This window comes from Sceloporus occidentalis, unplaced genomic scaffold (genome assembly GCF_023333645.1).
Source record: "Sceloporus occidentalis isolate IW3139 unplaced genomic scaffold, rSceOcc1.0.p SCAF_9, whole genome shotgun sequence".
Classification (NCBI taxonomy): Eukaryota; Metazoa; Chordata; class Lepidosauria; order Squamata; family Phrynosomatidae; genus Sceloporus; species Sceloporus occidentalis.
Window position 1 is genome coordinate 5044389 of NW_028316989.1, and position 15980 is coordinate 5060368.

At 39.5% G+C, this 15980-nt stretch overlaps 1 protein-coding gene across 3 annotated transcripts; it reads left to right on the forward strand.

Moving 5' to 3' along the window:
* Nucleotides 1–104: 104 nt before the first annotated feature.
* CDCA2 (cell division cycle associated 2) lies at nt 105–15508 on the forward strand. Of its 3 annotated transcripts, none has more exons than XM_089537855.1 (14): nt 105–125; nt 2018–2515; nt 2664–2797; nt 4225–4339; nt 5077–5258; nt 6935–7025; nt 7966–8174; nt 8338–8398; nt 9222–9421; nt 10577–10637; nt 11336–11406; nt 11719–11847; nt 12333–12513; nt 13111–15508. In XM_089537855.1, the coding sequence occupies exons 2-14, from the start codon at nt 2278–2280 to the stop codon at nt 14112–14114; spliced, it is 2676 nt and encodes an 891-aa protein (XP_089393981.1). In that variant the 5' UTR covers nt 105–125; nt 2018–2277; the 3' UTR covers nt 14115–15508. The 3 variants fall into 3 exon arrangements, with proteins under 3 accessions (XP_089393981.1, XP_089393980.1, XP_089393979.1); XM_089537854.1 differs by lacking the exon at nt 105–125 and adding an exon at nt 154–283; XM_089537853.1 differs by lacking the exon at nt 105–125 and adding an exon at nt 408–465.
* The last annotated feature ends 472 nt before the right edge of the window (nt 15509–15980 follow it).

Below are 15980 nucleotides of genomic sequence, written 5' to 3' on the forward strand. Positions count from 1 at the left end.
TCGCTTCCCATTGGCCGAGGTCGTAAAACGTCACCCTCCAACCGCCTCTTTTCGGCGTTGTTCGGCTCGAAGCATTCCGCTCCGCCGGGACTCTTTGCGACGTTCGGTGAAAAGTAGTCCCTGAGGTCGGAGTGGCTTTGCGTTTAATTTTGAGGGAAAGGAGCGGAAGAGGTTCGGTCAGAGGAAGAGCGAGCCTTGGGAAATATAGAAGGGGGGAAAGAAGCAGGAGCCTGGTTGGAACGGAGGCGGGGAGCGGGCGGAGGGATACGCAGTGACGCCTCAGGTGAGGAGGCCCTGTTTGAATATGGAGCGCGAAGCCTAGCGGAGGAGAGGGAGCTCTGAGGGAAGGAAAAGGCGCTGAGGCCTCAGTCCCTCGCCGTTGCGTCTCTCTTTCTGTGGGAACAGGCCCACGGCGGTGCCTTGTAGTGTTCTGTTGTGTTTTGGTGTGGTGTTGTGTGTTATCAGGTGTGTTGTTGTGGTGTTGTGTGTTTTGGTGTGCTGTTGTGTGTGTTGTTGTGTTGTAGTGTGTTGTGTTTTGGTGTGTTGTGTGTGTTGTAGTGTGTTGTGTTCTTGTGTGTGTGTGTCTGTTGTGTGTCTTCAAGTCATTTCCCACTTACAGAGACCCTAACCTACACCTATCGCAGGCTTTTCTTGGCCAGATTTGCTCAGAGGAGGCTTGCCATCATTGCCTTTCTCTGAGGCTGAGAGAGTGTGACTTACTTTGCCCCCAAAAGGGGGGGCTTTTATGGAATCAAACCCTGGAAATGAGGACTTTGAAAGGAGCTGGACAAGGCCCTTAAGTGTCCAGTTGTAGCATTGGAATAGTAGCCTTCGTGGCCCAGGTGGGATTTGAACCCTTGTCCTCAGTGTCATAGCCCCATCCATGTACTGACCAGGCCTGGGCCTTGCTTAGTTCCTTAGATCAGGCAGAAATGGGTGCCTTCAGGCTGAAAACCCTGCGATAGGTGTGCATTAGGATTGCCACGAGTGGGAAATGACCTAAGGCGCATAGCAATGCGCACTTCACTGTTTGTTATGTGGCTTTGTGATGATGCCTGAAAGCAAACTTGCCACTGTGTTTTCTTGGCAAGGTTTGTTCAGAGGAGGTTTGCCATTGCCTTCTCCTGAGGCTGAGAGAGTGTGGCTTATTGCCCCAAGGCGGGTTTTATAGGACTTTATAAGGGCAGCAGCTATGAAGGAACTAGGCAAAGGGCCCTTAAATGTCAAGTTACAGCATTGGGATATTAAAGGGAGGATAGCGCATGCCACTAAAACAGTGAAGGAAAAGAGGAGGATAAAGGAAACCACAGCCCTGGGACTTCAAGGCCTTCGATGGGAGGCCTCGCATTCATAGGATCAGCCATAAGTTGAGGTTGAGGATACAATAACAACCATGAAGACCATCAATTGTATATAGCAAGAGTAGACAATGGCCTTCTCTTGTGTGACCCTTGAAGCCTTAGGGACTGCGCTCCCTTCTTCAGGATCCACTGGGCTGCAGCGGATGGAAGAAAACAGCCGTTCCTTGGCTCCCAAAGTTTCTCTTCAGAAGGAATTGCTGGAGAAAGAAGAGATTTAATTCCATCACTCCAGTAACCCCTGTTTCTCCATCAGCATTTTATATCTCCTTATTCTGGTGCCAGTGAAGTGCCTATTTGTGTGTGTTTGAGGGGGAGAGACAGAGCGAGACTGGGACACGGGGCTGAGATGGGCTGCTTTATACGTGTTTCCTACTCACTCTTAAAATTACATAGCTCATGAAATTAAGGAAATCCTCCTTTCTTTTGTCTTATCATTCCTTAATGAAACAGAGAGGGGGGAAAAGGGGCACACATAGTTTTGAAAAAGGGAATCTATCCCCCTTTGCAGTTCGGGTGTGAATCCTGAATCCACTGAACTTTACCGTCCTACAGTTTTTATGCTGCATGTCTAGCCAAGCAAATGGCCTGCGTTCACCATTTTTAAATGGCAGCTCTTTATTGTCCTCTTATCTAACTTTGGTTTTGTTTTTCAAAAGGTGGCCAGCTCCAGCAATGCAATGCTTCTTGACTGTAGAATTCCAGCATTGGAAGCAGATCTGATGTCTTCCTCAAAGGAATCGTTAGCGTCTCTGATGGATCGAAAGAAACTAAGGTTTTGCCAGTGACAAAACAGTAGCAAGAGGGCACTTTCTGAACGTCCTGATCTGCAGTGCAACCTCTCTTTGGTGGATGAGGACAATTTCGTCAATATAAAGAAGGGTGCTGTTGTTCGGGGAGCTGCTCATCAAAGGCACCAATGGCAAACGAGTCTGCAAACGCTTTCACGTCCTCAGAGGAGCATAACACTGTGGAAACTCCCTTGAAAGAGAAGCAGCCTAGGGATGCAAGCTATGTGACACCTAGCAAGGCTGAATCAGGACCAAAACCAAGCTCTGAATTATCAGCCACGAATGCTACAACACCTATAGATTTTTCTACACTTACGCCAGCTGATTTTGGCATTACTCCAGAGTCTTTTACTAAACAAAATAAAAGTAAGGTTTGAAGAGATTTTTTTTGTACATCTGGCACTCTGCATAATTGATATTAGCGTAAATATTTAAATGATAGCCATGAATTGTTTAGGAGTCGTGTGTGTTTGCATGTGTCAGTGCAGGAGCTGAACGTTGCTCTTTGTTTTAGGGCCATCTAAAAGCCTGTTAAACAAATCTAGGCGTCTATCAACAATTGGAATCCGGAGTTCTCCAGAACACAATTCTCTCATCCGATTCATTGCTCATCGACGTCGAACAAGGAACCAAGAGGACTTGGTGCAGGTAGATATGCTATAGCTTGTAGCATGAACATGCTGGTGATAAGTCGTAGTCCAGGAACGATGCAGCTCTAGATGTTGTTGGCCTGCAGCCCCAGGAAGCTTAGCTATGGGTGATGACTGCTGGAAATTGCAGTCTAGCATCTCTCAGAGTGCCATGTGAATTTTTTTGTGTAGCCTTGGTAGTTAAGACTTAAGCTTAGAACTGACCCTTCTCTTTCTGCATTGGGAGGAAAGTCCACATTTTTGTCTGATGTTAAAATGGAGTGTTCCCCCTTTATAGTGGAGAGAAGAACGGATTCATCCTTGTCACGCAGAACCCTGGGGACACTCAGAGAGCAGTGAGGCGTCTTGCTGCTTTTTGAGTCCCGGGTGATATCAGAGTCCCTGCTGCTTTCAGGCTCCAGAGAAATAGAGTGAACCACTAGAATAAAGAGGTGTCAATCGGGCAAGCATGTCTTGTTTACCTCTGACAGTGAATTGTTGTGTGCCCAGCTAATAGCCAGTGTGAATGTTTAGCCAAGGCATTGTGAGTGAATGCCTGATGTTTTGTCAAATAATCTTGGCAGAAGGAGGGTTTGTATTCAAAACAAATGATGTGGGAATCTTGACACGAGTGCAATACATTGCGTCCATCTTGAGTTCTTATTCGTGGTGGTGCAGAAATGCATTCTTCATTGCAACTTTCCCTGCCTTTGGCCGTATGTGTCCACAAGGACAAATAGTTTTTCATTTATATGAGAAGAGTAAAGAAGAGCACATAGATATCACATAGTGGAATTGTTATGAAGGCTTTAAATATAAGGTGGTTGTATTTATGTTGGGTGTGGTAGAAGACAACGGAATTCAATTTAACAGTTCTGTATTGGAATAAATTGGGAGGGAGATAAAAATGTGAGATGGAAAACAGGATGAGTTTCGTTTTTAAAAAGATACTGTAATCTCCCCAACTCTTTCAAAGGTGATTTTCCCCATTCATCATCTAATTGGGTAACCCCTGATCCTCTGATTCAAGTAATTGGATTATATTTGCTTAAGATCTTACACTTATAACCATTAGAAATATTTTAAAAAACATTTTGATAAAGTAAGCCTCTGAAGCCAATGATGAACATGACTAAAACCAAACAATAGTTGTGTGGATTTTAACATGATTATTATGGTAGAAAAGCCTTGGAAAGTGCAAGTGGCCTCTGAGCTGCATTTGTGGGGCCAAATTTTCTTCTCACATTTTTCACTCAAAACACCCCCACAAACTGTGACAATTTTGCTACATTTCTACACTCCTCCTGGGCTCTTAGGTTCAGGGAAGCCTCTATATAATAAGAAAGTAAACCAGAAGTTGAGTGCTGGGTTACTTCTTTATATATAAAGATATAAAAGTTTAAAGTTGATATTGTTCAGAAAATTCTCTGTGGTGTCTTTGGACAGGCTAGCCCTTTTAAGCATCAGAACACTTTTCTAAAGGATAAAATAGCTGCCTTCCAGTCGTCCTTTAAGTCACCTGAAGAAGCTGAGGAAAGACAAATCCATGTAGCTGACACCTGTAAGTAAGCAACACCTGGCCTCAGGTGTACCATGTGTTCTGCTGTTGATATTTATTGATGAATTCTAAGAGTGCAAGTCAATTTCTGAAATCCATACTGAAGAGTCTCAGGGTTTTCCTAGGCCAGGAATACTCAGAAGAGATTTTTGCCAGTTCCTTCCTCTGAAATATAGCCTACAGAAGCTGGTATTGGTTGACGGTCTCCCATCTCAAGTACTAACCAGGGCTGACCCTGCTCAGCATCCAAAATAGACAGGATCCGATGCCTTTGGGCTATTTAGGCAGCTAAGGTGCCACATTATTCCCCCAAGAGACCTTGGGTGCTTCATCTGTAACCACACATGTGCACACTCTCCCCAAATGTCCCATAATGCTCTGTTAAGGGTTGAGGAGAACACTTTTACAAGCCTTTCCTTGTCCTAATGTGGCCCAGAGAGGCCGAAAGTGTGACAAAAAGGCCTACATGTTTTTTGGAGGCACCCCTGTTCTTGAAAAAAAAAATTGCTGTGGGGTCCTCAGGGCCATAAGACCATCTTGGAGGGGCTGCATGCAGCTGGTGAGCTGCATTTGGCTCACCCATGTGTTAAATATTCCATACATGTGGCATGTTTTTGGCACCATAGATTGCTATATTAAAATTGTTGAGGAGAAACATTCTAGCCGTGGATACTATAAGAGCTTTGTTAACTTAGTTAACATCATACTAAGGCATGTATTTGTGAATTTATTTAATATAGCTAAAGAAATCAGTTCTAAACCACATGAACAATCTGAACCGGACCAGGTTTCGCCATCAGAATGTGAGAGAATTTTATTTGAGGGACATACAATTCAGAAATCCATAAGTGAAGGAGGATCTTCACCTGATATCCAGGGACGCTTTATTGTATCTCCATCACTGAAACCTGATACTGAGAAGGTATGATGTTTGTGTATATTAAGACTGGTGTAATTAAACTGCCTCTAATATTCCCTAATGCAAAATAAACAAATGTTCTCAGTTGCCACAGGCTATGCATATATTGCTTGTAGTGTTTAGTGGAGCTTAACATAAGAGGGAAAGGTCATGTAAGTATCTCAGAGTTATGTTATTTTTCTCTATGAAGGGTATAAATATGGCCTTTGGAGAGCATACCCCAGCACCAAAAGAGGTAAAGTAAGTGTTCAGAGGAACAGCACTGAGGGCAGGAATGGATTTTTGCATCCATATTGTATATAAACATGTGCCAGTGTTGGATGGATGCCTGCATTTGTCACCAACTGGATGCCTACTCCCTTCACTACTCGCTGTTTCTAAACCACTGTAAATTAGATTATTTCTGTGTGGGTTCAAGGGAGCTGTTGTAGAAAACTACATGGGAAAAATGTACCTTTGTTTGCTCTCTTGCTACTGTTCTTCCACTTTTATTTCCCAGAGAAAAAGAAAAGCTCCTCTTGTGAAAGTTCTTTGGGCATTGTTTTCGCATTGCCCCTCTGCTGCCCAAAGCAAAGTGGAGTGAGGAGATGATACAGCTTTGGGTTTCAAAGTGTTTCTGAAACAATATACTTCAGAAAGCCTCTTGGGCTTTTCTGCTGTAGCATCTCAGATCTCTGTTTCTCTCATGGGAGCCTCCCAAAAAAGATGGACTCACTTATTTTTTTGCATTTGTTGTTGGACTTGACAACAGCACTGAGTTCCAAATTGGTTTCCTCATTACCACAGGAAGCTAGGGACTGCCTTGGCTATTCTCCAGAGAAATGGTGAAGATGGGGTGTCCCCTGCATCTTTGTTTCCACAGCTCTCTTCACTCAGGAGCTGTGCTAAATTCGAGCCCATTGTACATGGACTGTTGCCACATCTTCAGCTTTCCTGGCTGGTGTGCCACTTGAGGATATTTGTCAGGCACCTAATTGGTCACAGAAAATTATCCTTATCTCTCAATACAGGGTGGACTTAATGTTTTGCGCTGACATTGCATTTGGGAAATCTATATTTTATTCCAAGACTTGATTCTGTTATTGCCTTTTCAAAGCAATTTTATTTTCTGCAGTTTGATTCTGTTCTCTTGCATTGTTCTTGCAGATTCCTTTTGTTTTTCTGAAACTTGTTCTGTCTTTGTATTACATTGAAATAAGAGGGGAGTGTTTTGCTTGACATTTGAGGTGTTGCATTGATTTCATGTTCAGTAACCTTGATTTGTTTGCAATGACACTCTCGTCTCCTACTTGTGTATCTTGCTAATCTTCCATTTGTGTGAATCACAGAGACCACAAAGAAGAAAGACAGGATGCATACCTATAATTGTAGTTCTTTGCGCAGTTATCTGTGAACTCGCACAACCCTGCCTATCCTCCCCATATTCTCTGCCTATCTTTTGGATTGTTGCATTGCTGTCCAGTGGAACTGGTGGTTTTGACAGGAAGGCACTGGAAGTGGGTGGGACTAACACCAGAAAGCTTATATAACACTTTAGAAGGTTTTGAATGATGCACAGGTGCAGGATAACCCATTTGTGTGAGTTCACAGAACTACAGTTACAGGTATGCAAAATGACCTTATGCATCATCCGAAAAGAGATTTAAACATGCCTCATGTATAATAATTGCTGTCTTTAGGCTGTTCCAAGCTTGCTGGCAAGTAGTACAACATCTGGATGCATTAGTTTGGAGACTACTCCAAGTAAAGGTGTATCAAAGACTGCATGTGGTAAGAATTAATTTCCACGATATCAAGGCTTTATTCAAACACCAAAAAATATGAAAGCTTTTTCTTCTTAAATGTGATTTTTTAAATGTAAAACAGAGGTCAAGAAATAGTAGGTGCTCTTTTCCAGGTAACAGATAATAAATACTTAATTGTAAGCCACTTTATGATGTACTTGAAGTCTTAATAAAGTGTATTGTTTTAGACAACTAGTTAAACACTTCTGATAAAATATAAAAAACAACATAGTCAAGAGCAATTTTGAAAGACTGCATATCTCTTTAAAAAGTGGTAGCTAGAGACAAGGTTCTCTAAAGAGAGCTACAGGTAATCCTTGAAAGCATGCAATAAGAATAAAGCATACCTAAATAACTTTCTGTTTTCATTTCTTTATTTAAATACAGCATGAAAGGGTTACATTTTTTCATTGTTCATCTCATCTTCTATTAGTGTGTTTTTAGACCTCATAGTAAATAATTGTTAATTGTATCATCAAACTATGCCTACTGCCCTGGCCCCTCTCCTGACTTTCTCTTCTGGAATAACTTCAAGACGTATGTGGCTCTGCTTAAATATTTCATTGCTCTTTTCAGACACAAACTGTGGTTAATTGTAACTGTAATAAACATAACCCCTAGCTTGTCAGTTCACACAACATAGGAAACAGAACTGAGGAAAATGAAAGCTTTGGAATGCTTTGTGAAAATACTAAGAGGAATAAGCAGGTCTCAGATTTTGCAGCTTCTTTATCTCATGTTAAATTTTGGTTTATTGTACTAAACAGACTACATTCAGCTTATAAAATTGCAAAGCATAAAAACAAAAAAGTTAAAGGCATTGAAGCTACAGTCCTATATATATAGTTATCTTGCGAATTACTTGTGAATTACATTTTTTTTCTTTTTCTGTTTTGAAACTGTGTTGTTCTCACATTGCAATGAAGAATTAAGCCAGAATGCTACATCTCAGCGGAGCTGTAAGAAAGTTAGGTTTGCAAAAAAGCAGCGTTTGGAAATATTTGATAAAACCAAGCCACCAAGTACCCCCAGGCGAAGAAGTCATTTGTCTCCCAGTTCTGTTCGTTCTGTTCTGAAGAAAACACCAATAAAACTGGGAACAGAAGACAAGGAAGTTGGCATCGAGCACCATTATGTAAGTTTGCGGTGGGTAGGAAAACATGTTTTTTTTTAAAAAATTGAGAAAGTTCAATACAACATTCTCAGTTTGGCTGAGAAGCTTGTATTGCACTGGGATAGCTGCTATAATCAAACCTTATAAGCTATCTTAAAAACTTACTAAGACTTCTCTTTCATAGGAGCATGCTGATGAGACAAGAAAGGAGGAATTTGCAACAGGCCTAGGCAACATACCCAATGGTGAGGAATCATGGAAGTCATGATCCAAGAAAATCTGGAGGGCCAAACCTGCCACCCTGGTCAAGGATGTTACCAAAGCCTCAGTAACTGACAAAGTGGTGATGACATTTATTGAGTGGGATTGGAAGAGCATTCATTTTAATTTTCCTGGACTGTGATACTGTACCTGCCTCCAGGTCTTACAGTTTAATTAAGACATGACAAAAGGATAAGGAGGCCACAGCAGGGGTACCTGCTTCTGGGCCTAGGCATAATGGAGCTGTGCCTGCTTCTTTTCTCTCTGATAGTTTTAGAAGATAATGCTGGAACTTTACTTGGCAGTAATGCTTGGTGTTCGCAGGGTTTCATTATTTCTCCCCTTTTGTTTTAACATCTACCTGAAACCCCTGGAAGAGGTCACCTGGAGTTTCTGAGGTATCACCACTGTACAAATGACACTCAGCTTTAGATTTTCATTTTCATTACATGTAAATGAGGCCGTGGCTATCCCAAACCAGTGCAAGGGTGTGATAATGGAATAAAAAAGAGCATTGGTAATTCATCCATCTGAACAAATAGTACTTAGACTATTGGATGGATTGATGGTTGGGGTGCTTGTTGAATTATTTAATTAATGTCTGATAGGTTATGGACTTGTTTTCCCATAACCATTTTGTTGGTCTTTTTGGCACCAGGTGAAGATCCTGCTCACTCTGACCTGCCAATAACATATTTAACTGGGTCTGTCATGAGTTTTGTTGCATATTGCATTTTTACTACTTTTTATTTTAACTTTAAAAAATGTTTATTTGTATACCACCCATAAAAACCTTATGGGGTACAGAAGGTACCAAACCAATAGATGAAATAACAGTGAAGAATGAAGATCTAGGCTCTGAAATACATGATCCACTTCTTCCCATGAATATTCCATTACATAAAAAAAGAAGAAATCCTCTCAGTTCACCAGATTCAAGAGAAAGTTCTCCAAAAGTGGCTCCTGGCAAGCAATCCTTTTCCCAACCAGACTTTGATCATGATGAAGTAAGTCAAATTGAAGTAATTTTTTTCAGTTTAATTTGTTCAGAGCTTGAAAAAAATTTTGGACTACAACTTCTATAGCCAGTCCCCCTGTCCCCCCCCCCCCCCCAGTTCTAGGAATTTAAGTTCACAAAAGGAACTTGTCCAAGCTCTGATCTGTATAAATGTATAGTTTAGTAAAAATTCTATTGTCCTCATTTGTGCCTCTTGATTTCACATTGGGTGTTTGCATAGCCTTTTTCATAGGGCTTTATTCAGTATATCAGTTTGTAACTCAGCATCTGAAACCACAGTTTTGGTATGGGTTTACTAATGGTGGTATTTGTAATTCAAGTATGGCATGTCCGCATTAATAAACCATAAATACAGCCTTTGCTATGGTTCCAAAGCCATTTCATTTCTTTCATTCAGACAAAAATAGACACAGAATGGAAGCATACAGGTATCTCTGTACCATAATTTATCTCTTCTTGGCCTTTTGGCTAAGATCAAGTGTGCATGATCATTTGGAAATCTCAGACCATTACCTGAATTGTAAAATATACTCTCTCTGGAACATTGCATGAGACTCCACAAACATACGGGTTATTGTTTTGCACCAGCAAAACAAGACAGAAATTCAAAGTTCTGTTTCTGTTACAAACATTGACTCTGCTCTCCCACTGGCCATTTTTTATTTTCCTGCCTTGCCAGTTAGTTAAGGTTTCTACTCCCACCTGCCTACTGTTCTTCTTATACTTGTACAGTCTGAAAATATTACAACTCTTACTATTTCAATGGTTGTATTAAGCGGAGAGGCTTTATAGAAAAAGAGCAAGGTGGTGGAATCTGATCCAGACAGAGGAAAAGTGTGTTTGCCTTCTGCCACAAAGAGAGCAAATGAATAAAAGCCAGCTTCAGTGTCTGCTCTTTTGACTACAACTTGGCAAGTTTCAGAGCCAAAACAAGGACAAAAATTCAGCAGTTCATTTCAAATAATATTTGAATGAAACAGTGTCTTAGAATTTTGTGACATCTAATGACTAATTTTTGCATTGTCACATCCTGAACCTGGAAATTTTTTGATGTATTTGATTTAACTCTTCTGTTGAAATAGTTTTCCTAGCGGGGTGTGTATTTTTTTTGTAACATGCTTGCAATGTTACTTTCTTGCTACAGGACCAAGAGTCATCAGAGGTAGCATCTGCTCCTGAATGTTCTGCAAACTGTGATCTGGAAGGTGAAGTTAGGTTGAGGTTTTCTTGTAGTTTGAAATCCATTTGCATCAAGAGACAGATACTCAGCTTATATATAAAAATTACTATTATAATAGGAGCTGCTATTTTATGTTTCATTCTCATAATTAGACCATTAAAATGTGTGAATGTGAGTGGGAGGAATTACTGGATTATTTCCATTGCTGGTGTTGCTATTTTCTAGGGCTGGGTAATACTGAAATATCACATAATGCATAATTTCATTGGTTCGTGGGGTTTGTCTTTGGCAATAACTTTAATGTAGTGTGGGAGAGGAGTGCACTGACGCATTTTCCACACCATAGCAGTAACGTAAACATTTTGTATATCTAGTTTAACTTAAACAGTGCTTTTAAAAAGTCCTGGAGTATCAAGCATGACTATAAACAGCAGAAATAAAAGCTAAGGTAAAGATATTAGACAGTAATTCCTATTAAGATTATGTGAGATGTGTATTGTCTTATTACAGTATTGGCGTAGGCATTTTATATTCTTTGTAGATCATAAACATTAGGTGCAAAAAGACTTATATTTCGTACTTATATATGTGTTGGAGAGATCAAAACTGTAAGATTGTGAACTGTAGGCATGTGAATAAAAACTTTTGAGGGAGCCCATTGCTGCAAGCTAACATCTGAGCTATAGAGCCAATGCTTTCTAGAAAACTGTGTCTTTCTTTTAGTAACAACTGAAAGCTCTCTTCGCCTTAAACCTGCTTCCGTTAGAATTACGAGATCGTCTGTTAAAATAAAGGTGAGATTATCATTATTGAGCATTGAATTTTAGTAAGTGGATATATGTGTTTCTGAATTTTACCCTCCCAATAAGTTAACATTATAGAATTTATTCTGAAAAATGTATCACTCAACAATTTAGTGCGTTATAGTTTTATTTATAATTATTTTTTGAAAGAATAGCAAAGAAAATATTTTTTTCAAAATTTAATGAGTTCTTTAAATCTTTATTTATTATTTGTTTATGTAAGGCAGTTTTAGACTTGTGACACGTAGCATCTCTTTTTATATGCCTTATACATATATATAATATATGGATGTTTCCTAACAGCATGACAACAAAGGAGAAGAAGCAGATTCTAGACTCACAGGCAAAATGCAAACCAAGAATTCCAAACAGAAACCCAGTGGAATCCAAAAGGCCAAACCTGCAACAAAATCTTCTGAGAAAAAGAAGCCAGTGAGTTCCACTTTACATTGTAGGTATTGATTTGGTTAGATGTCAGTGTATATTTCTATTTTTTAACTGTGGATCCCACTGTGTATCATTCGAATGTCAATTGGCTGGTAGGGTCTTTGTTAAATTAGTAGATGGCAGATGGGCTGTGTATTGCCCACCCACAGCAAAATCTCCAATTGTCTTTATACACCTGCCTCACTCCTCCTTTTGTCTTCCTGTGCGTAGTTGGAAGGCTTTTGTTTTGTTTTGTTCTTTGTTATTTTGAAGTATTGGCATAGGAAGCATGGTGAAGGAGAGCTACAGAAAGACTTTCATGTTGGGCTGCAGCAGTGCGTCTGCAGCAAATAATGCAATAAAGATTGACCTGTGAAAGAATGGGATTCTGTTTTAGATGAAAAGGAAGATTTTTAGACACATTCTCACTGGTTATAACCTTAACATAATCTCAGTAATGTGTACAATGATGTCCTCTAAATGTTTTTCAGGCTGCTAGACGCAAAGTTTTTGGAAAGAAGAAAAGGCGAAAAAAGGAAGAGAAAGCATTGTACAGGCAGGGAGAAGCAGTATCAAAGATACCTCTCTTGAGTCCAATTCCTGAGGTGAAAGAAGATTTCTCACTCATGTCATCTTATCAAAACACGCCAGAGTCACAAACTTCCATCTTTGGTATGTAAACCTACGGTCTTGTTTTATGAGTCTCATAATCAGGGGCAAATTGCTTGTGCTATTAATGAGGGTTTCATAATATAATCAGGATAGTCTGTTTCCATCAAGAGACTTTCAGACTGTTCAACCTGTTTGTATCCGTCTTGCTTGATACCTAGGTAGACCTGATGCAGTTTAATGTAACAAAGTATTTATGAACTTTAGCATTTGAATATTAATGTCTCCTTTGCCCCATTCATTGGTGCATAGTAGTCTGTCCCACAGCTGCTAGTCTCTAGCAGTTTGAAGCAAGTGTGGAAGAAGCAGAGGAGATAGATGCAAAGGAGGTTATTCTAGGTCAGAGGGGCCCAGAAGACAAGGAGACTGTTGTGGAATACCAAAAATATAGCTTGTTATAATGACTTGAAATTTGTTTGCTACAAAAGTAGGAAAACAGTTGACCACCCCCTTTATGGAGCAAAGGCCAGTTAAATATAAGAACCTGCATGATTTGCATAGAATAGGTCTTAAAATGCTAACCTGGAGAGCAGTGAGGCAAGATCTAAACAAAAGCATGATGCATAGTCTGGATCTTCTCTAATTAAGATTTTGTCTTAGATTATTCCATTTCGAGTGTCCTGCATGGAGAATCTGTGAGTGGAACAGATGAAACTAGTTTCGTCCAGAAAAAAGAGGATGGTGGCTGCCTGCATCCCAATCTGGATCTTTTAAAGAGATTGGACAGGAGTTTCTCACAGCTTCAAGGTGATGCTACAAATGTTTTGAAAAATATACCTCCCTTTGACTCTCCTATAAAGAATTCTCCTGAGAAACTGACAACCATATTTCATGAAAATGAACAGGTGTTGAAAAATGACTGTACTTCAGGCAAGTCTGAGATTCAAGAGGAGCTTGAGTTACTACATTTACACGGAACTGGTAAAAATACTAAGACTGAAGGGGCTGCACACTTGAGTGTAGAGTCTGCAGCCCAATTAACCAGTGAAAGTGATAATGTGAATGTCAGAAAGTTTCCAAGACGAAGCAGAAGAGTCACCTTCTATCTTCCAAATCATTCTGAAACACCTGGAAACATTTCCACTATACCTGAGGGCAATATGGAAGAGCCGCCTCCTGTATCAGATGGCTCTGAACTCTTAAATAGTTTACAATGTGATATCGAGGCATCCATCAATAGTACTTCCAGAAGGGTGAGACGCAGCATGAGGCTGCATAAAGAGGCAGAAAATGAAGGGCTTGTCTGGATTCAGATACCTGCTGATAATGTCAAAAGCCAGGATCCCTTGGATTCTTCCTGCAGCATCCAGAGCGGAATGTCCTCCTTTGCTCCTCAAGAATCAGATCTGCTTCATGAAAAGAAAGTCAACAGCATCCCGCTGCCCTTCATAATGAGTGAAGACCAGGAGAATTCTCATGTTCGAACTGTCCTTCCAAAGTTAAAGAAAAGGAAGAGCATTGGTGTATTGAGGGCTAAAGAAAATGGCAGTGTCGTCTTGTGTGCCCCGAGAAACAGAAGAGCAAGCATTGGATACAAAAGTGACCATTGCTTCCAAAAGGGTTCTGAAATGAGACAGTTTTTGAAGAATCAGCCTACAGTTTAATTTCAGACTGCCACCATTTGAAAGGTGAAGGCTAACTATTCCACCCCAGCTATACAGTTAAAATATTGTTTTTTGGGTGTTTAAAAGAAGCTAAGACATTGGTTTGCCTTTAGTTTCAGGGAGAAAGTTTTAGGAAAAGAGTGCATGATCTAAACAGAAAAATACAGAAGGGAAATAAAAGTATGCACTCTTCAGAAATAAATGAAGTTTTAAATATACAGTTTATTATTGCATATAACTGGCAAATCCTGTCTTGTTGAGTTGGCTTTTGATGTTTTCTGATTCACCCAGTAAAATGGAGTAGTGTCAGAGAATTGACATTATCAACTGGTAATACTAAAGAAACAACAGTGGGAAAGTCTAAGCCAGCCTAGTTTTAGTATGGCATGAACAGCCAAACCCTATGTATGTTTAACATTGGAGTAAATTGCGTTCTTTTGAAATAGGACTTGTTTACCCTTAAACCCATCAGACTAGCATTTGAAATTAAGCAGCTGTTTCTCTCTCTCAAATGCACACACCTTTGTAAATTCCTTTGCATTCAGAAACATATTATTCAAAACAGTGCCTCATTACTCCAAGCTAGTGTTTAGTACCGAGGGAGGTAAAATATATAAGCTTTGAAATTATTATAAATATTAAATATTTTTAAGGGAATGAAATTCTTGCCACACCAACTTGTTACAATTTTGAAGTTAAAGTTGTACGTTTATTTGCTGATGTGTAATATTCAGTCGTTTTTACCACTGCCCAGAGAATTGGTTTCTTATTCTTACTATAAGTGCTGTAGCTTACAAAAAAAGGTTTTATTGTATATGCTACATAGATGAAATCTCATTGTCATTTGAAAATTCTTGGCTTTTAAACATCTCCCATTGCATATATCTTCTTTGTCTGGTGTGTTTTTTCTGTCTCAGTGTTTTCTCATAGGCAATATACATCTTGCTAAACCCAGTTTAAAATGGGGCAATTTAATTTCAAGTTACAGTTTTCTTTCTTTTCAGGGCTGTATCCTCAGTGTATCAGAAGAGGGCAGTACGGCATGCCTTTTAAAGCGAGGATTTTTAATAAAGTGTTGTCCTCTGCTTTGTAAAAGGCATTGTGTATCTAAATCCTCAACTCATTTGTGTGTTAAAATAAAACAGCAACTGGATGTAAGAGCAGCAGCAGCAGCAGCTGGAAAATCTGTCCATCCAATATTAACCTTTATTTTAGTCTCATTGAAATGAATGGGACTTAATAATAACTTCAGTTGAATTTGCAGCCAGTGCTGACTAAACTTAATCAGGCTCCTTTAATTTCAGTGGGAGAAGTCTGTGGCTTTTTCTTTGTAGTTCTTAAAAATGTGAATGGTTTATGGTCAGATCATTTTTAAAAGGAAAAAATGAGTATTGTGGTGGCAAAGGTTTTGATTATTTTTATAATTTTAATGCCTTATTGTTTAGTTTGATTCAGCTAGGTTTCTTCGTTATTTTGAGTGCTGTTTTTAGTGTAACCTTGAGTTAAAAATGCAATAAATAAATATTAAAACATAACATGCAATGTCTAAATTTACAGTCACAAACTTTACACAGACACAAACTTTCAAACATACATACCTATATCTATATTACTTTACAGCCTTTAGTTATCATTCTAGTATGGTTAGCAGTGATGGCCTTCAGCTTCTCTTCCCTTCTTATATCTTTCCACTTTATTCCATCCTTTCCCCCTTTCTATCTTTTAAACCTTCTTTCCTGCACTTCCTCTCCCTTTCCTTCTTGTTTCTCTATCTTCTCTAACCTTACCTACTTTCAATCCCCCTTCACTCACCATCAGTTCATTTACTCTAACCTTCATTCACTTTCTTACACCGTCTTCATTCAT

Coding starts and splice junctions, on each gene's coding strand:
- CDCA2 (XM_089537855.1), top strand. CDS start 2,278: ATGGCAAACGAGTCTGCAAACGCTTTCACGTCCTCAGAGGAGCATAAC. Junction 4,340..5,076: donor AATCCATGTAGCTGACACCT/GTAAGTAAGCAA, acceptor TATTTAATATAG/CTAAAGAAATCAGTTCTAAA. Junction 9,422..10,576: donor CAGACTTTGATCATGATGAA/GTAAGTCAAATT, acceptor TTCTTGCTACAG/GACCAAGAGTCATCAGAGGT.